This window comes from Gorilla gorilla, chromosome 2 (genome assembly GCF_029281585.2).
Source record: "Gorilla gorilla gorilla isolate KB3781 chromosome 2, NHGRI_mGorGor1-v2.1_pri, whole genome shotgun sequence".
NCBI lineage: Eukaryota > Metazoa > Chordata > Mammalia > Primates > Hominidae > Gorilla > Gorilla gorilla.
This window is the reverse complement of record NC_086017.1, coordinates 183,781,227-183,802,474: the sequence shown is the minus strand read 5'-3', so window position 1 is coordinate 183,802,474 and position 21,248 is coordinate 183,781,227. Positions and strand designations below refer to the sequence as shown.

The 21,248-nt window shown below is 42.9% G+C and overlaps 1 protein-coding gene and 1 non-coding gene across 2 annotated transcripts in view; one reads left to right on the top strand and one right to left on the bottom strand.

Moving 5' to 3' along the window:
• Positions 1 to 6,499: 6,499 nt before the first annotated feature.
• Positions 6,500 to 21,248, top strand: part of NCEH1 (neutral cholesterol ester hydrolase 1) — an 81,770-nt gene continuing 67,021 nt past the window's right edge. The window contains exon 1 of the mRNA XM_004038017.5: positions 6,500 to 6,958. Within this exon, the coding sequence (XP_004038065.4) occupies positions 6,725 to 6,958 (234 nt within the window). The 5' untranslated portion in view covers positions 6,500 to 6,724. The remainder of the gene's footprint in view (positions 6,959 to 21,248) is intronic.
• LOC115934145 (U6 spliceosomal RNA) lies at positions 14,611 to 14,712 on the bottom strand. Its single transcript, XR_004069982.1, has one exon. It is a non-coding gene; the product is annotated as a U6 spliceosomal RNA (small nuclear RNA).

Genomic DNA, 21,248 nt, shown 5'->3' with positions numbered 1-21,248 from the left:
AAAAAGAGACAGAATATTCCTTTTATTTTTTTAACACAACCCTAGATTTTCGCTGTTAAGTGAGTATAATACCGTTTTGGTTGGCAAGATGAGGTATGAGCTTCAAACCATAACCAGTAGAGGGCATTACGCAAAACAGGCAGACACATAAAGGAAGTCATTGACAAGCCATTTTTTGAAACATATCGTGTAGTGATTTAGACCTTAATTAAATGTTAACATTGCATTTAGACCAGAGAATGCTGCTGAATACAATGCTGAGTAAACTAAAAACAGTTTAAAGACCTTTATTACTTTGTATCAGTCTTTGTATTTTATACTTACATAGTTTGTATTAATGGCTTGATGCTTTGTTTCAGGGTTTGATATATCATGTGTCCCTGGTAGTATACTTGTATCATCTACTTTGTATTATATAGTTTGTATAAGTGGTTTAATATGTTATGATGCTTGGGTTACCCATCTTGGCTGTTCCCAAGTACAGCCCTGACACCTCCTGTAAGGGTCCAGCCTCTAAATCCAGTGGCCTGCTGGACATCTTCGTCAGGATGCTTTACCTGGAGCACATCATATGACTGAACTCATTTTTTTTTTTTTTTTTTTTTTTGAGATGGAGTCTCGCTCTGTTGCCAGGCTGGAGTGCAGTGGCACAATCTCTGCTCACCGCAACCTCCGCCTCCCAGGTTCAAGCGATTCTCCTGCCTCAGCCTCCTGAGCAACTGGGATTACAGGCATGCACCACCACACCCAGCTAATTTTTGTATTTTTAGGAGAGACAGGGTTTCACCATGTTGGCCAGGCTGGTCTTAATCTCCTGACCTCGTGATCCACCCGCCTCTGCTTCCCAAAGTGCTGGGATTACAGGCATTGAGCCACTGTGCCTGGCCTCAACTCATTATTTTATCCGCAGACCTGCTTTGCCTCTGATATTTCTTATGCCAGTTAATGACATTGCCCAAACCAGAAACTTTGAAGTCATTGCTGGCTCCATCCTCTCCCTCTCCCTTTCAAGAATCCAATTAGGAAATTCCACCAATTTAACTTCTCAATGATTTCCTTGCCTTTCAGTATTCACCACTAGTCCGTGCCTCTAGTTCAGACAGACCCCTCTCTGACCACTTCCTCTTGGCCTCTTGTCAACTTCTCCTTCTTCTTCTCCTAAACAGTAAATGCCAACACCCTCTGGCCTGCTTTTCTTCTGCCCAACCCTAGACCCTTCCCCATCACGCGCGCGCGGACACACACACACACACACACACACACACACACACAACTTCTGTCTCATTCATTGTCATGGCTTCAGTTACAGGATGAAGAGTCACATTCACATCTCCAGCTTGTGTCTGGGAGCCTATGTACTGTCTCTACTTAAATGTTTTATAGATACCTCAAACCTAACTCTTCCAAACTGAATTTATCATTTCCCCTTAAATCTTTTACCCTTTACCATTCTTTTTCTCTGAAAAGTCAACACCATTCTCCCATCTGCTTCAGCTAGTGACCTGGAAATTCATCTTGACTCCTTTATTCTCCCTTTACAAGTCCTCTTGATTCTACCTCTCAGGTATCTTTTGACTCTTCATTCTCATTTTCATCACCTGATACAAGTTTATGCTAATACCATCTCTATCTTGCACACCTTAAAAGCAACATCCTTGACCAGGTGCAGTGGCTCATGCCTGTAATCCTAGCACTTTGGGAGGCTGAGGTGGGTGGATTGCCTGAGCTCAGGAGTTCAAGACCAGCCTGGGCAACACAGTAAAACCCCATCTCTACTAAAATACAGCAACGACAAAATTAGCCAGGCATGGCAGCGTGCACCTGTAGTCCTAGCTACTTGGGAGGCTGAGGCAGGAGAATTGCTTGAACCTGGGAGGCAGAGGTCGCAGTGAGCCGAGATCACGCCACTGCACTCCAATCTGGGTGACAGAGTGAGACTCCATCTCCAAAAAAAACCAAAAAGCAAAACAAAAACAAACAAACAAAAAAACAACATCCTCCCAACTACTTCATCTGTTCTTTCCCCACACACATACCCTGTACATCGCTACCGGAGTGATCTCATGAAAACCCTTCAGTGTCTCTCCACTGCCTAAAGGATAATGTTCAAACTCTTCAGTGACATAACACACTCGTAGCAGGCCCTCATTGTGTGATCCCTAACTCTTCAGGTTATACTCTCATTACACTCCACCTCCCTGCATCTGATGCTCCAGAAGTATTGAACTATGTGTAGTTCTCTGCTCCCATCACACTTCAGGACTCCCATATAATCTCTTCTTTCTGCTTGGGATGGTCTCACTTATTGTCTGCCTGTACACACACTCCTTTTCAGCCTGCAGAACTTGCTCAGCCATCGCCATTTTTGAGTATTTCTTATTCCTCATTTTTCTGGAACAGAATTAATTTTGACTTCTTCTGTGTTTCATTTCTGAACTGTGTACATATTTGAAACTATCTACTTATCTGACTTTCTCTCTAACTAGAACACTTTTTCACAAGGAAAGGAACTATATTTTCATCACGACAGCATCTACCACAGTGTCTTACAGATAGCAAAACTCAATAAATGTTGAACTAAAGTTCTGCTTGTCTTGGATGAAGAAAACCACTTCACATGGTGTAATAGATGGAATTTTGGGAAAATTATTTCAAGTGATAAAAATAAAGATTTTGTTAAGCAATGATATTGCTATGTCATATATTTAGATGTTAATAAAAATTAATCTAAGACAATTCCATAAAAATGGAAAAGTCAATTTCTGCACTCAAAGTACACCTTATTGCCTTAGAAGCAGAGTATTTTGACTCTTGTTATCATCGTTCATAATTTATGAGTATGTCTTATCTCCCCTATCTCTAAAATATACCCAAAATCTGTCCCCTTGATTCCATTGCTAAACTAAACTGCAGCTCCGGGCCACCATCGTATCTCATCTGGACTACTGCAAAAGCCACCTGACAGGTCTTCTCCACATGGCAGCTGTAGTGCTCCTTTTTAAATATATGAATAGATCAGATCATGTCACTTTCCTGTTACAAAACCTCCCATTGCTTCCCATTGTACCAGAATATTCAAACTCCTTAACATGGCCTACGTGGTCCTAAATGATCTGCTCTTCTGCACCCACACTACCTCTGTGGCTGAGCCTGTTCCACCACCTTTCCCACAGTACTCCTGCCTCACTAGCTCTTAGTGTTCATTGACGGGGTTAGCATCTTAAAGCCTCTGCACCTGTTCCCTCTGCCGCCACAACCCTGCATGGCAGTCTTCTCCTGTCATGCAGATCTCAACTCAAATGGCATCTCCTTAAAGAGGTCCCCTTTCCCACCCAATTTAAAGCAGCTCCCAGACACCCTGTTCTGTTTTCTCTCTCTTTTTTTTTTTTCTGAGACGGAGTTTCACTCTTGTTGCCCAGGCTAGAGTGCAATGGTGGAATCTCGGCTCACTGCAACCTCCACCTCCTGGGTTCAAGCAATTCTCCTGCCTCAGCCTCCCGAGTAGCTGGAATTACAGGCACGTGCCACCACGCCTAGCTAATTTTTGTATTTTTCATAGAGACGGGGTTTCCCCATGTTGGCCAGGCTGGTCTTGAATTCCCAACCTCAGGTGATCCGCCCACCTTGGCCTCCCAAAGTGCTGGGATTACAGGCGTGAGCCACCATGCCCGGCCGTTTTCATTTTTAACCACTTAGCAGTAGAGCTGAGTGGTAAAGCACATGAGCACTAGGCTCAGACTCTGGGCTCACATACCAGCTGGATGGCTTGGGCAAAGCACTTCATCTTTCAGTGCCTGTTTTTAGAGTAACAATGGTACCTATTTCGTAGAATCGTTATGAAGCTAAATCAGTTAATATATTCAAAGTGCTTACCACAGAATTACCTCATAGCAAGGCAAATTAATGCATGTTGCTTATTAATTTTCGTTTGTTTATTGTTTGGCTCTTCCTTCTGTATCATGCTTACATCCTCCCCTGAACCCCTCCCCACCACCCTCCAAGCATATAAAATCAAAGAGTAGAGACCTTACAGCCTGCCTGCCACAACTTCTTTATTTCCCAATGTAGGCCAGGTATGTTTGTTGAATGAATGAAGTATTGAAAACAAGTGATGAAGGTGTTTATATTTATCTCAAATTAGTCTCATTTTAAAAAACTCTCAGATCTACAGAGGCTCTCAGATTTCTGATCTGAGAATTACTGCAGTTTCTTTGTTCTTTCTTAGTTTCTATCTCTTAGTGTACTGCTTAAGGGAAGCCACACTTCACTGAGAGGCAGAAATAAATATTGCTACTATCACTTACAAACTAGAGGAATATGAGTAAGCCATTTGGCTGTGCTAATCCTCAAGAGGCTCATCTATAACACCGAGTGTGTTAACTGCCGGTGGAAGAGGGAAGGCTGACTTAGGTGTGGGGATTTTTGGATTTGTTCGCTTGTTTGTTTTTGGTTCGGTTTGGTTTCGTCATTAGCTCTAAGATCTATGTTTTTATGAACATACAGTCAAAATCTAGGAGAAAAATATTGTCGACAAGGTAAAACTTGGATTTATTTTGCAGATTTCCTGAAAGCAAGTAATGTAACTAAATCCAGTAGTCAGCTTGGTTTATATCTCCAGGATTATTTCTAATCACCCATAAAGATTAGCTTCTGGCTGGGCGTGGTGGTTCACACCTGTAATCCCAGCACTTTGGGAGGCTGAGGCGGGTGGATCACCTGAAGTCAGGAGTTCAAGACCAGCCTGGTCAACATGGTGAAACCCTGTCTCTACTAAAAATACAAAATTAGCCGGGCTTAGTGGCAGGCATCTGAAATCCCAGCTACTCAGGAGGCTGAGGCAGGAGAATGGCTTGAACCCAGGAAGCAGAGTTTGCAGTGAGCCAAGATTGCGCCATTGCACTCCAGCCTGGGTGACAAGAGCGATACTCTATCTCAAAAAAAAAAAAGAAAAAAAAAGAATAGGTTCTAATTTTCTACACATATACTCACACACAAACATAAACATAAACATTCCTATCTGTTTAGAGTTATGAGCTTAACCAGTAACTTAAAAGACAGAGAGAGAGAGAGAGAGAGGCCAGGCGCCGTGGATCATGCCTGTAATCCCAGCACTTCGGGAGACTGAGGTGGGCGGATCACAAGGTCAGGAGTTCGAGACCAGCCTTGCCAGCATGGTGAAACCCCATCTCTACTAAAAATACAAAAATTAGCCAGGTGTGGTGGTGGGCACCTGTAATCCCACCTACTCAGGAGGCTGAGGCAAGAGAATTGCTTGAACCCGGGAGGTGGAGGTTGCAGTGAGCTGAGATCGTGCCATTGCACTCTAGCCTGGGCGAAAAGAGCAAGACTCCGTTTCAAAAAAAGCAAAAAACAAACACCAAAAACAAACAAACAAAACAAAAAAAAAGAGAGAGAACTTGCTTGAAATACCATGAAAGTGTGCCCTTCTTATCAGTTTTCCTTCAATGTTGAAGAGGAAGCCAACTGTTTCCTAAAAATGTCATTATCAGAACCAAATTTATGGTTATTTCACTTCTATTGATTTGATTAAATTAAAATTACCATCTTAAGATGCATAATTATATATACTAGGTATTTTAAGACCTTCATCAGTAAGTTTGGAGTTGTCATCCTACCACTTTCTTGAAACAGGTCTTCTAACTGTTTTCCTTCTGGATTTTTGGTTGAAATTTTGCTAGTGAAGTTTTCTCTCTCCCATTCAGTACTCACCCACCCCTCCTCACCCCCAATCATTAACAAGAAATCTGGGTTTAAGTGTATTTCTGCTACCATTGACTCACTGAAAGAATTTTTCAGGTGATAGCCACACGTTTCTCCAATAAAAAGTTATTATTTTTTCCCTTTGTAGTAATTTGTGGAGAGATCTTCTGATGAAGGACCAAAATTCTGTGTCAAATTTTTACCCTCTAGTTTTAGCATTCATTTATGATTTTCTATGGATACTAGCTGGCATTCTATTGTAAGAAAAGCCTTTCTTCTTTCCTCATTTATTTATATTAATATAGATCGCTGAGTTTTATTTTAATCAATGGGTTATCCATTATGATGATTTATATTGATGGTAAAATTATCCCAGCTTCAGCCACTGGGAGACCCTTCAAGCTGGCAGCTGTGGACCTTTGACCAGTTCCTATCATTTTTTGAGCACTTCCGCATCTCTGGCACAACAGGTTCATCTTGTACTTTACAGCCCCAGCCCTGGTATCAGCCTTTTCTCCAGAGGTGGTGTCAAAAAGCCGTGGTTCCTCTTATTGGAGCATGGGATTTAGAAACCAAGACTTGGGTGCTAGATGTACTACTGGCCTTTCATTGCTTGAGCCAGAAGAATTTAATATCTTCTTTTGCCATATATCCGCTAGAACTTACAAACCACTCCAAGTCTGGCTCCAGAAAACAGAATTTTTATTTCCTTTCTCAGTACTCTGAGTCAGAATGACCCACTTGCTTTGTCCAGAGACTCGTCACACTGAAACTATTTTCCGTTTGAGACCTTCCAGGAGGAAAGCCATCCTCACACGCATGCAGTACAAACCAGTGTCCTCCAGAGTCCGCTGTGCCACGGCCAGAGCAGCGACAGAGCCTTCCTCAAACCTGTAAGTGACTGCCACACTTTGCAAGGACACCGTAGAGGGGGCACGTCCGCGCTCCAACTTCCTCCCGACGCAGCCTCTGATTGGCTCCTGGGCTTATAAGAAACGCGTGAATGAGCAGCTGCCGCGGGCAGAAACTTGTCGGAGGTCTCCGGGTGGCATCGCCCTTTCCTCTTTGCCAGCCCGCTGGCGAGCCGAGCCGGGGCAAGATGAGGTCGTCCTGTGTCCTGCTCACCGCCCTGGTGGCGCTGGCCGCCTATTACGTCTACATCCCGCTGCCTGGCTCCGTGTCCGACCCCTGGAAGCTGATGCTGCTGGACGCCACTTTCCGGGGTGCACAGCAAGTGGTGAGGTGCAGCCCAGCGCTGCTTCTCTTTTCCTCCTCTTACGCAATATTTGAAGGGGATACAAAATTCCTCCGCCGGGTTCCACGAAAACGCAGGTTTTTCCTAATGCATTGAGGCTGTCGCTTTTTAAAGTGGTCCAGTCGGGAATTTTCAGGGTATCGCATTCGCCTCCTTGCTAGCAGCGGGCTAGATCTGCATTTCCCCGTCTGCGTTTGTGACAGGGAAGAAGTGCTTGAATAGAATTTGACAACTGTTTAAACCTTCGTCTGTCCTAAATATCTTCCTCTTCCTTGGTTTGCAGCGTCAAAAGGCAAATCCTTAAGCATTTTATAAACCACCCTTCTTCACACTGTCGTTCTTCCATAGGGACCGGCAGAGGATAAATATTTTTAGGAGAGCTCGGGAAAAGTAGGCTCTGGTTCCTGGGAATGCAGCCACCTTAGAAGCAGAAGCAGGCAAGGGCAGTCTCCCAATGTCCCCAGGCTGTGGAGCGCTCCGTTCCCGGAGACAGCAGGCAGGGCTCTCCATCCAAGCACTTGAGGAACCATAGGGATCTCTCGTTTCACCCGAGGCAGATCTCAGCTCAGCCCAAGAAAGAGGACTGGGAGGCTGGGCTGGCTGAAAGGAGGTGAGGAGGCCGCAGCCCTGGTTTGCATGATGCATGTTTTCTGCTTGCCCTGCAGCATTTATTTTATATCCTTGGCTGTCAGATAACCTTTTCCTGAGCGAGGTTACCTGCCTTAACCTGGGAGGGTAACATTTCTCTCCGCTGTATCATGGGCGTGTGTTCATTCCTTCCATACACAGGAAAATATAACTGTCTCTGGTTTATTCCATGGTAAGAGGCATTATTTTTAGTGTCAGAGAATCTAAAATCTAAACTACAGTCTGCAGCCAAGGCTGAGCCCTCTGATTGGACAGTATTTCTGAGCAGCCTGCTCTATCTAAACTCTAACCTTCTCCAAAACCAAGCCTCCTCCCTCCCCACAACCTTGGGCTTTAATCTCAGAATATTTTTATAAACTCCTTCTTTCAGAAATGACAACTAGAGAAAGAGAAAAAAAAATTCAACCTGAGAAAGCTGATTTTAAAAAAGTCGTGATTTTCCCAGAGGGTTTATGTTCCTGTTCCCTGTCCACTCATTATGTGTAAGATTACATAATCTGTGGGGCTTTATCCTATGAAAAGTCCCCTTACTAGGATATTGTAGCACATTCCCAGCGTGGATTTGCTTTTCCTGAATTCAGCCACATTCTCACCTCCAAAGCCCCTTTTGTCTCTTAGGAAAGGTCTATGAAGCTATAGACCCCTGCCCCCCTTCCTTTCCTCTTGCTTCCTATGATGTTGACATGGTGAAAATGATCATCCCCTTCTTTAGCACTGGTGTCAAGAAAGTCAGTCTTGTTGTAGGAAGCCTTGCATTCCCTCTCCTCCCCCATGAAATTATGTAATTTGAAAGTAATACCCTTCAAAGATTGAGGAACAGTGATGTTTACCTGGGTGGGTTAATGGTCTACTACAATAACTTAAACAGAGGAAAACAGGAAAAAGATCAAACTGCTGTGTTGGCTGCAGAGATTATTCTTAGTTTTCAGGTCACCAAAGAAGTCTTATCCATCATAAGTTAATCTTGGACAAGCTGGGTTTGGAGAAAAGCTTTTCTTTCCCAGCTAGGCTTGCCAGCCCATTAAGGGACAAGGCTGTGTAAGGTCCTCCACAGAGTATACCCTCAGGTGGTGCTTGGGAATGATAGTGGGTGTAACCTGAAGTCAGCAATAGATGAGGTAACCAGTGTTCTCACCTGACACTGTGGCTCAGGAGTGGATTTGCAGAAAAATGGCTCTTATCACTTCTCCTCTAAATTGTGAAATATCAGAAAGATCATTATGATCAGATGGAAACATATTCTACCCAATAAAGCAATTTTCCAGTGTCACCTCAAATCTTCCTGAGTTTTCCCTGTAAAATAGGGCAAAAAACTACCTTGTAGGTTTGCTATAAGGTTTAGTAATGTATTTAAGTGCCTGGTACTTGTAGTGAGTCTTCTAGTTGTCCCCAAGGGTCCATTGTGGATTGTGGGAACATCTATAAGAATGCTCACCTTTTTTGAAGCAATAAAATAAATATAAACTGGAAGTAATTTATGTAATTGAAACCTGGAGGGCTACTACTAAATTACCTGGTGTCATGGCCTGGGGCGGTGGCTCACGCTGTAATCCCAGCACTTTGGGAGGCCGAGGCGGGTGGATCACGAGGTCAGGAGTTCGAGACCAGCAGCCTGGCCAACATAGTGAAACCTCTCTCTACTAAAAATACAAAAAATTAGCCAGGGCTGGTGGCAGGTGCCTGTAGTCCCAGCTACTTGGGAGGCTGAGGCAGGAGAATCGCTTGAACCTGGGAGGCGGAGGTTGCATTGAGTCGAGATCGTGCCACTGCACTCCAGCCTGGGCAACAAGAGTGAAACTCTGTCTCAAAAAAATATATAAATAAATAAATTGCATGGTGTCAACCTCGTTACTCAGATAATTTTCGTTTGAGTTGATTGACTCAACTACAAAAGCAATTGAAGCTGTTTGAGATATTAAGCTCAGCCTATTTCCTAAGACAGCATCAGCTGCCTACCATTAAGAAATGTGAATGTTAGTTTATTCTGTTGTCATTGGCAAATACTTCATGCTTTAGTATTTTTTATGTCATTTATCTTGTGCAGTGAGTCAGACTATTGAGATTATGTTCATTGTGCTTTTTTTCCTTGGGGTTCCCCATATTCCCTAAGAAGCAGCTACTTAGGATCTCTCTGACTCCTCTCAAACACAGATGCTATGTCAGAATCACCTAAGAACTGTTTAAAACAAACCAAAACAAAACAAAACACTTGATGCCCAGGTTACACCACATACCAAACTTACTTAGAATCTCTGGGAGATGAACGTTCTTAGCAGTGTTTAAGAAAAGTTCCAGCCGGGCGCGGTGGCTCACGCCTGTAATCCCAGCACTTTGGGAGGCCGAGGCGGGCGGATCATGAGGTCAGGAGATCGAGACCATCCTGGCTAATACGGTGAAACCTCGTCTCTACTAAAAATACAAAAAAATTAGCTGGGCGTGGTGGCGGGCGCCTGTAGTCCCGACTACTCGGGAGGCTGAGGCAGGAGAATGGTGTGAACCCGGGATGTGGAGCTTGCAGTGGGCCGAGGTCAGGCCACTGCACTCCAGCCTGGGCAACAGTGCGAGACTCTGTCTCAAAAAAAAATAATAATAATAATAAAAATAAAAAACGAAAAGTTCCCCAGATGATCTTCATTGCAGCAAAACTTGAGAACCACTGCTCTATAAGATAAAAGGCATTGCTGTTGTAGACAATGTATTTTCCTTAAACTGCGTATTATATTGCATATGTGTTGCTGGAAATGAGCCCCTTTACATTAGCATGGATTAGTTTATCAGATTAGTTGACACTTTGGCTCTAAGGGGATAAAATACTAGCTAGGCAAATTTCTGTGTTATAGCAAAGCCACCATAAGACTTGAGCAGTGGAAAAGCACAAACAAAAGTAGCTCTGGGAAGGGCAGAGGTGTAATTTAGATGATCAGGCAGCAGGAGACTAGAGGAACAAAAGAAGAGAGTTTGGGGAAGTCCTGAAGGCTGATTTCCAAATGCTATGCAGACAAAGATTTTTTTTTTTTTTTTAAATGGTAATCTCAGTGCAGGTTAAAATACTAAGTGTACACTGCTGGAGAAAACGTATGTTAGAACCACGTTTTTGGAGAACAGTTTGGCAATATCCATCAAAGCCTTAGAAGTGTGTTTATTTTTTTGACACCGTAATCCCTCTAGATGGAATTTATGGTAAGTAGTGATGGATATAGGCAAACCTCTAGCTATAAAGATGGAAACATTTTACAGGATTAAACAACTTGTTCATCAGCACCATAAGACAAAGAAAAAAATCAAAAACTTGTTGAACTTGTCTAAAAGCACTGCCACTTATAATAAACGTGAAGTAAAATTCAGCAATCTTTTTTTCTTTTATTTGCAGCACCATTTAAACGAATGAAGGTCGGGCGTGGTGGCTCATGCCTGTAATCCTAGCACTGTGGGAAGTCGAGGCGGGTGGGTTACCTGAGGTCAGGAGTTCAAGACCAGCCTGGCCAACATGGTGAAACCCCGTCTCTACTAAAAAATACAAAAAATTAGCCGGGTGCAGTGGCGCGCGCCTGTAATTCCAGCTACTTGGGAGGCTGAGGCAGAAGAATCGCTTGAACCAGGGAGGTGGAGGTTGCAGTGAGCCGAGATGGTGCCACTGCACTCTAGCCTGGGCTACAGAGTGAGACTTCGTCTCAAGAAAAAAAAAAAAAAAGAAAAAAAAAGAAAAATGTAAGAACAGTAAAAGATTAAATAATGGTAAATCCATATTTGGGAATACTAGGCAGTTAAAAAAATTTAGGTTGTAAAATGTTTAATGACTTGCAAAAGATTTGTACTATGTGTTAAGCAGGAAAAGGCTACAAAATAGATCATACACTATTTATATATCAAAACATGTATCTATGTTTGTATAGAAAAAGCAGAAAGATATAATTTAAAACATGATTTTTTTCTTCTGGGCCATAAAGTTGTATCTTCAGTTTTCATATTGGTGTATTCTAGATTTTCTACAATGAACATGTAGTAATAAATTATTTTAAAGCTTTTTTTTTATCCAGGCATGGTAGCTCATGCCTGTAACCCCAGCACTTTGGGAGACTGTTGTGTCAAACCCCCATTAACCTCAGTAGTGAAGGCACCAGGTTGAAGAGGCTGAAGAAGATTCCCAGAGCCTGCAAACAAGACATGGGGTTTTTTGTTGTTCTTGTTGTTGTTGTTGTTGTTGAGATGGAGTCTCACTGTGTCACCCAGGCTGGAGTGCAGTGGCGTGATCTCAGCTCACCGCAACCTCCACCTCCTTGTTTCAAGTGATTCTCGTGCCTCAGCCTCCTGAGTAGCTGGGATTACAGGTACCTGCCACCATGCCTGGCTAATTGTTGTATTTTTTAGTAAGGACAGAGTTTCACCATGTTGGTCAGGCTGGTTTTGAACTCCTGACCTCAGGTGATCCACCAGCCTTGACCTCTTAAAATGTTGGGATCACAGGCGTGAGCCACCGTGCCCAGCCAAAAATAGGGTTTTATTAGGGGCTTGCATACAAGGGAAAGAGTCCAGTGGTGGTGGGCTGGACAGAAGAACCACTTTATATATAGAAAAGGGGCATTGGCAGGAGGCTGGACAACATATCTGTCTTTCTACAGTCCAGTGGTGGCAGGCAGGGCAGGAAAATCACAACTGCCTACAAACATGCAGTTTACATAGCATTGTCACTTGACGTCCTCCCCCAATGACTTCCACCTGGCAACCTTCATTTAACCCAAAACTCAGGGCCTCAATCCCCTGTACATCCCATGTTACATGATGGGGGGTGCTCACATGTTTATCATAGATAAAGAACAAATCACTGGGTTGGGCACTTGGGGACTCCTTAACTCAGAACACACATTTAGGTGTGTCTGCCATACAGGGTCATTCTCAGAATGTGGTTAGGTTATTGCTATCGGCTGAGTTTACAGAGGCTGAGGTGCAAGGATCACTTGAGGTCGGGAGTTCGAGAGCAGCCTGGGCAACATAGTGAAACTATGCCACCCTCCCCATCTCTACAAAAAATATCTTTCAAAACAAAAAATAACTCTTTCCCCCCAGGGATAATTTTTCTATTTCTAAAGTGGAACTGATGTGCATATGCATATCAATATATATTTTAGTATTTGCTTTATGAGAAAAATCGAATTTCTTTTAAAAAGACTTTCTGGATCCCCTGATATAGCTATCATAGTGCCATGCTTTGTGCTCAGTTACCTAGACTTAACATGGATTGAAATCCTGTGTGAAGCTATGGAGAGTCACTAAAGTGACCTAGAAGAAACCACAGTCTAGTAGGATGGAGAAGTCATGTTAATATATAGCTATTAAAAAGCTGGAAGCTGATAGGTGTAGAACAGGTGTAGTTACAAAGTCTCATAGGAGGGAGAGTCTATGTATAGTTTAGAAGAGTGATAAACTCTTCTAAAGAGTGATCCTCCCGCTTTGGCTTCCCAAAGTGCTGGGATCACAGGCATGAGCCAACGTGCCTACCTGTAATTGAATTTTCAAGTGAAAAACCTGACTATATTGCCTGCCTAATCTAAGATGTGTCATATTATGAAATTTTAACAAGCTCTCTTTCAGTGTTTAATAAAATTAAAACCCTGGAAGTGATCACTTATTAAATGAACTCCAAGGCAAGGAGCTGGTCTGGCAAAACAGAAACGTGTAAGGCAGAAACCTAAACTTGAGAAGCTTACAGTCAAGTGAAGGATGATAAACCAACTGCCAGTGATAGGGTAGGTGCTTGAATGGTGGAAGGAAAATGTGGCTAAAGGTAATAATGGTGTCCCAAGAGAGCTCGGAGCATGAGCCTGACTTGTCTTGATTATTTTCTAACTTACTACTGCTTACACTATGAATCTTTTCAGTGACACAATGTAAAAGAAGTGCTGAAATTGGTATTTATGCTGAGTGTTCCCCCTGTTTCTTATGGGTGACAGTGCTTTTGGACTAGTTGATCAAGGATTTTTATCTTGCCAAATGTCCCCAAACTTGTTGAGACTTAATGTCACCTCACCTGAATTCTCTGTGCATGATGTGCTTTTGGGCTGCGTGGGTGTGGTTTAAATGACAGCTCAGCTGGAAACTGTGCAGAACTTCAACGTGCTAACCTCTTTCATAGTTTTGAACTGGAATATTTACTATTGTCAGGTGAATTTAACTTTAAAACATTAGTAAATAATGATTGTCCAGAAATTGTGATGATGCGTATTTCTTCATGCACATTGGTAACTTCACTAACCACAATTTTTAGCTGATTTGCTAGGATTTTTCTTTAAACATATGGAGGCAAAAGGTTTTAAGAATAGTGTCAGGGGCATTATTTAATCAGTATTAGTTCTGACAGGTGAACAACCTGAGTTGGTCTCTGCAGATAGTACCTATGAAACATTAAGGTCAGATTGATTCAGCTACCAGGTGTGTAAGATAATGCCCAATTTATAGTTTCCTTTTTATTTTTTCTGGTACTTCTACAAATATAACCCTGAGCATAGAAATACCCTCATTATTTTAATGGGACATCCTATTTCTACCATGCAATTTGAGCTTGATCTGAGACATTTCTGTGAAGTGTGAAAGTACAGTTAATCATTCTTAAATGTTCTTTTTATGCACAATTGCTTCTTTTAAAATAGCATTTTAAAATAGCATATATTTACTTTTTTTTTTTTTTTTGAGACAGAGTCTTGCTCTGTCACTCAGGCGGGAATGCAATGGTGCGATCTCGGCTCACTGCAACCTCCGCCTCCCAGGTTCAAGCAGTTCTCCCGCCTCAGCCTCCCAAGTAGCTGGGATTACAGGCCCCTGCCATCATGCCCGGCTAATTTTTTTTTGTATTTTTGTAGGGATGGGGTTTCACCATGTTGGCCAGGCTGGTCTCAAACTCCTGACTTCAGGTTATCCACCCGCCTTGGCCTTCTAAAGTGCTGGGATTACAGGGGTGAGCCACTGCGCCCAGCCATATTTACTTTTTTAAAGAAAATATGTAACACTGCAAATGTGTGTCATCCTTCTGCAGGGGCATGCTAGTCCTCTCTGAACTGTTATGGTTTTAGTGTATGTGCTGCTGAAGTGAGCACCATATATTTACTTTTGCTGCCAAATGAAATTATGTGGGAACTGTCTACCACTTCTCTTTCATTTTATGTTTATATAGAATGAAGAAATGTAATTGAATTTATTTTCGTTTTTTACTTTTTATTTTTTTCTTACAGACAAGGTCTTGCTCTGTCACCCAGGCAGGGATGCAGTGGTGTGATCACAGCTCACTGCAACCTTGAACTTCTGGGCTCAAGGGATCCTCCTGCCTCAGCCTTTTGAGTAGCTGGGACTACAGGCGCGTGCCACCATACCTGGCTGTATTTTTCTTTTTTTATTTTTTAGGAGAGACAAAGTCTTGCTATGTTGCCCAGGCTGGTCTCAAACTCCTGGGCTCAAGTGATCCTCTTGCTTTGGCTTCCCAAAGTGCTGGGATCACAGGCATAAGCCACCGTGCCTACCTGTAAGTGAATTTTCAAGTGAAAAACCTGACTATATTGCCTGCCTAATCTAAGGTGTGTCATATTGTGAAATTTTAACAAGCTCTCTTTCAGTGTTTAATAAAATTAAAACCCTGGACGTCATCACGTATTAAATATTAAGGAGCTGGTCTGGCAAAACAGAAATGTGTAAGGCAGATACCTAATCTTGAGAAGCTTACCGTCAAGTGAGGGATGATAAACCAACTGCCAGCGATAAGGTGGGCACTTGAATGATGGAAGGAGAATTATGATAGAGGCATCTGTGGATGGCTGCAAGAGCCTTGGAAAGAACATCTAAAGTGGACCTGGGCACTGGGGAAACGTATCTAATCTGAGATGTCAAGGTTGAGTGCCTACAGTAAAAATATCTATTGAGCATATAGTGAGCATTTACTCTGGCAGATACTGTGCTATGTGCTTTGTGTTCAATTAGTTTAGCCCATGGTAATACAATCAGGCAGGTGTTCTTTATGTGACAAAGGAGGAGACCGAAATGCAAAGAAAAGTGACTTGCTTAAGATGACACCGTTTATACGAGGTGGAGCCTGAATTCGATTCCAGCCTGTGTTACTCCTGAACTCAAGAGTTGAGATCTGTGCTAGATTTCCTTATAATAGAAACCAGAGAAGAGAAGGGTGAAAGGGGCATTCCAGCCAGAAGCAGCAGTATGTGAAAGTTCTAGTGGGAGAGGATGGTGTGTAGCTGAGGAACTACAAGTGGTTTAGACTGGCTGGAGCTTAAAGTTCAAGGGTCAGAGAGGGAGGCAGAAGGGAAGCACCAGTCAGGTGAGGAAGAGCTCTGTGGAGGAGAAAGGAGCAACTGACAGTCTTCTAGTAGAGAAGTCACATGCTCAAAACTGTGTTTTAGAATAGTCCTTCTCAGTGGCAGTGTAGACACTGGAATGTAAGAAAGCAAAAGTAGGCCAGGCGTGGTCGCTTACAACTGTAATCCCAGCACTTTGGGAGGCTGAGGCAGGCGGATCACAAGGTCACGAGTTTGAGACCAGCCTGGCCGGTATGGTGAAACCCAGTCTCTACTAAAAATACCAAAAAAAAAAAAAAAAAACAACAACTAGCTGGGCGTGGTGGCACGCGTCTGTAGTCCCAGCTACTCGGGAGGCTGAGGCAGGAGAATCCCTTGAATCTGGGAGGTGGAGGTTGCAGTCAGCCAAGATTGCACCACTGCACTCCAGCCTGGGCAATAGAGGGAGACTCCGTCTTTTAAAAAAAAAAAAAAAAAAAAAAAAAAAAGGCAAAAAACCATCTAGGAAGCACTAATCCAGGTGAGAGCATGAACTAACAAAGTGGGACTGATTTGGAAGAAAGCTGATCAGAGTTGCTGTTGGAGGGGAGAGTATGGAGCATCGGAGAGGAAGGAGTCAAAGATGACTCCTGGGACAGATTCTGGAATAGCTGGGTGAATGGGGACCATGACCCTGATTTGGGAGCAAGAGCAGATCTGAGGGTGAAGATATAGAGTTTGGGACCCTGTTTTGAAGTGTCAGTGGACTAGTCCAAGGATGGCTGATCATAAACAGCTGCATATACAGATCCAGAGCTCAGGAGACAGAGCTGGGCTGGTGATATGGATTTGGGAGTGGTCAGCAAATGGATAGTGGCAGAAGTAGTTGAATGTGTTTGGAGTGACAGTAAGATCTGGAGGATTCTACCAAGGGTGCCCCTCAGGGACAACAGTGGCAAGTGGAAAAAGAGGCTATCCCTGAGAGAAATGAGACCTTAAAGAACATAACTTTTTAGTATACCTCATATTTATAAAGTACTCTAGATTTTATGAAGGTTTTTACTAATATCACCTCATTTCATTTTTTTTTCAATAAATAACTGGTTGCCATTGTTATTTCCATTTGTCAGCTAAGGGAACTTGAGGTTCAGAAAGGCTCAAGGACACCATCAAGATCGTATGATCAGGGCCAGGCACGGTGGCTCACACCTGTAATCCCAAGGCAGGAGGCCCCTTGAGGCCAGGAGTTCAAGACCAGCCTTGGCAACAAAGTAAGACTGTCTCTACAAAACATAGTTAGCCAGATGTGGTGGCACATGATCTCAGCTACTGGGGAGACTGAGGATCTCTTGAGCCTAGGAGGTGAAGGCTGTATGATCACACCACTACACTCTAGCCTGGTTGACAGAGCAAGACCCTGTCTCTTAAAAAAATTTTTTAAATTTAAACATGTGATCAGTTATGCTGGCGAAATGGGAACTGCAATAGAAATTCATGGACTCTTAGTTTCATGCCCTCCCTGCTGGGCTATGCTGTGAGGACACTCATGATAACTTAGTCACTAGTGAATTTTTTGTCCTGATTTTTTTTTTTGAGCTCCCACAATTAATCTACATCAGTGCTTCTTCTTATTTTTCGTGTCATAGAAACAATTACATTTGTATAGTATACTGGGGATTCTGGAAGCAATTTTGGGGGAATCTGTATGAGCTTGAATAACAGAATTCACAAGATTTATAAAGAGTTACACAAATGGTTCTCAAATAGAATGCCAACTCTGATGCCAATTATTCAACTCTGTATAGTTATACAAAATGGCTTTTTTACCTCTATAAAATATTTAAACATTGATAGCTAGTGCCCCACCTGTAATCCATTTGTAGAATACCTGTTGGGAAGCTCACCTTTCTCCAGTTTGTAACTTTTAAAATATATGTCTATTATCATTGTTATTAAACACAGATAGATAGTCCCCAAGTTACATGTATTTAGGTAGCCGTATAATTTATTGTCCAAACCAGGACATTTTTGAGAGTAGCAGGGACTGCTATTAATAATCATGCTAGGTCAACAGTGTTTTTTTCTTTGTTTTGAGACAGGGTCTCTGTGGCGCAGGCTGGAGTGCAGTGGTATGATCGTGGTTCACTGCAACCTCTGCCTCCCCAGGTTCAAGCAATCTTCCCACCTCAGCCTCCCAAGTAGCTGGGACCACAGGCATACACCACCATGCCCAGCTGATTTTTGTATTTTTTGTAGAGACGAGGTCTCCCTATATTGCCAGGGTGGGTCTTAAACTCCTGGGCTCAAGTGATTCTCTTGCCTCAGCCTCCCAAAGTGCTGGGATTGCAGGTATGAGGCACCATGCCTAGCTCAGTGCAATGGTTTTAAACCAGAGTGATTCTCAGTCAAACCTGGACGGATGCTCAGGCTGCATTTATTTGACTTGCACACATTCGGCCTAATCAAGTCAAGGCTGTGAAATGATCCCTCGTTCCCAGTCCTGAGTGCTCCAATCTGACTGTTAATCCTCCAGTTACCACTCCTCCACCCCACCCACACTTCCTATCCCCTGTAGAATAAAAGTGCTAAGTTCCTTGGCTGGCACTTGGTGCTTGCTACAACCTGGCACCATTTTGCTGACTGCAGCCTCACTGTGTCGTGGATGACAGTTCAGCTCATGAATCTGCTTACGCTTCTCCTGTTGTCCCCTCTGTCCCAGATGCCCTCCCACCCTTTTACTTTGGGCAATATCCCACGCATCGTTCGGTACCAACTCAGAAATCATCTCTTTTGAGAACTTCCCCGTCTCTTTCCCTCTCACTGCCCTTCCTTGGCCTTAATTTCTTTCTCAACACTCTGCTAGCGTTTTGTTTTTCTTTTATGGCCCTTAGATGTTGCTTATGTTGCTACTTATGTACAGGCTCCCCACCAAATCATAAATTTTCTCTCCTATCATTGACATAATTTTCCTCTTACTGCTTTAGGACTTTTGATTTTGTTTGAAGACCATTCACGATAGAGAGACTAAAGAGAAATTAGGAATTCATGGTTCTGCTTCCATTATCACTGTGTTACCGCGTCTGTCGCAAGGGGCAGGCCCTGTGCTTCCACGTGCTTCTGACTCTGAATGTAGCCAAAAATGGTTTTGTGTTGTCCTTCACAACTGTGTTTTGCAAGCCTCGCTGTTTTCTGGGTTTCTAACTTCCTCATGTTTTAATAGATTTATGCTTGTTTTCAAATTTGTCATGAATTATGTGTCTGTTTCTGACTAACTGTTAATTATAGGCCATCTCCTTAAAAGAACACTGGTGATTTTCCACATTTGATAGTCATCTGCCTTTTCTTTTTCCCCTTTAATAGGATAGTTGATAAATACCCCATGAGAGATTGAGAGACCCTTTTCAGAGCTGCCTGTCCCATAATGTTGTCCCTGCCCTGAGACTCAAACTATCTTTCTTTGAAAACTTTGAAATCTACTTTTTAAAAAGTGGAAGATGTGTATCTCACTGTTTCTGGTATGTGCATCATTTCCAAGGTAAAGTCACTTTGTCCCAAGGTTTCAGTCACTTCCATTTCACTGCACACAGTTCTTCCTTGTTTGTGAGAGGCAGGGCCAGACAGCAATTATCCGGGCTTCCTGAACTTTCTTAGCAAAGCAAGTCAATTCTGCTTTTAGAGGCTGGGTGCAGTGGCTCACGCCTGTAATCCCAGCACTTTGAGAGGCTGAGGCAGGCATATCACCTGAGATCAGGAGTTTGAGACCAGCCTGGCTAACACGGTGAAATCCCGTCTCTACTAAAAATACAAAAATTAGCCGGGCATGGTGGCGGGTGCCTGTAATCCCAGCTACTTGGAAGGCTGAGGCAGGAGAGTCGCTTGAACCCAGGAGGCGGAGCTTGCGGTGAGCTGAGATCACGCCACTGTACTCCAACCTGGGTGACAAAGTGAGACTCTGTCTCAAAAAAAAAAAAAAAAAAAAAAATTCTGCTTTTAGAAAGTGATCAGCTTTTAACAATAAGATTGCTGGCAGATATCTGCATAATAATAGATGCATTTGCAGAATTACAAACACAACCACTTTATAAAATAGTAGTTAATGCTCTCATTTTATAGGAAAGGAAATAGAGGCTCAACAAAGTTAAGTAACTTCTTCACAGACATGGGCCTGCTTAGTGAAGTTGGCTGTGAACAAGGTCTGCTGGACCCCATTGCCCTTTGAACTACATTCAACAGTCTCCTGTTCTGGTTGTTCAATCTTCTGTCTTCCCCTTCTCCCTCCTCTCCCTCCACGCTCAGCTCTTTTGTGGCTAGTTGTATGATCCACATTAAGAATGCATCACATTGGGAAAAAGTGTATTATGTATTTACAAATTTTAGTCCTGGAGGATGCTAATACAGTTTAAAAAAAAAAAAAAACTTGAGACAAAATAAGTTTAACAGTTTATTTGAGCCAAGAGAGCTGCACTCTGCAGGGTGAACAGCAAGATTCTATAGACCAAACACCCAAGAGAGGTAGAGAAATTACTTGATTGGCTACAGCTAGGCATTTTGGCTTATTTGGGTATGATCCAGTGGCTAGAGGTTAGTTAGTGGTTTCTGATAGGTTAAGCTTAAGTTTTATTTTACTGTTTATGTTGAATTGGGTTTTGGCCTGCTTACCTGGGGGCTATAGCTACAGTGACAACCTCAGGCTAATGGCCTCAGTATTTGCTTTAAAGATATATATTGGCCGGGTGCCGTGGCTCACGCCTGTTACCCTAGCACTTTGGGAGGCCAAGACCGGTGGATTGCCTGAGCTCAGGAGTTCGAGACCAGCCTGGGCAACATGGTAAAACCCCATCTATACTTAAAAAAAAAAAAAAAAAAAAAAAAATTAGCTGGGCATGGTGGGGCGCACCTGTAGTCCCAGCTACTCAGGAGGCTGAGGCATGAGAATCGCTTGAACCCAGGAGGCAGAGGTTGCAGTGAGCCAAGATCACGCCATTGTACTCCAGCCTGGATGACAGAGTGAGACTCTTTGTCAAAAAAAGAAAAAAGATATATATTACCCATTGAATAGGGCTCTATGGTTAAATAAGCTAAGTTTAACAGAGTTAATCAGGATTTCTTTTTTAACTGTAAAACCTTTGAGAACTCTCTGCTAATATGTATTTTGAATCTTAAAGAGAGTGTACAATGAATCCCAAATTTAATTGACTATAGATCTCTTATTTCACAAAACACCTCATGAAACTGATGGTATATTTACCAAACATTGGGGAACATTTTCATAGTGTTTACGAGCATGGACTTTGGGATCGAGGAGACTTGTGTTCAAATGCCGGCTTTGAGCTATCCTAGCTGTGTGACCTTGA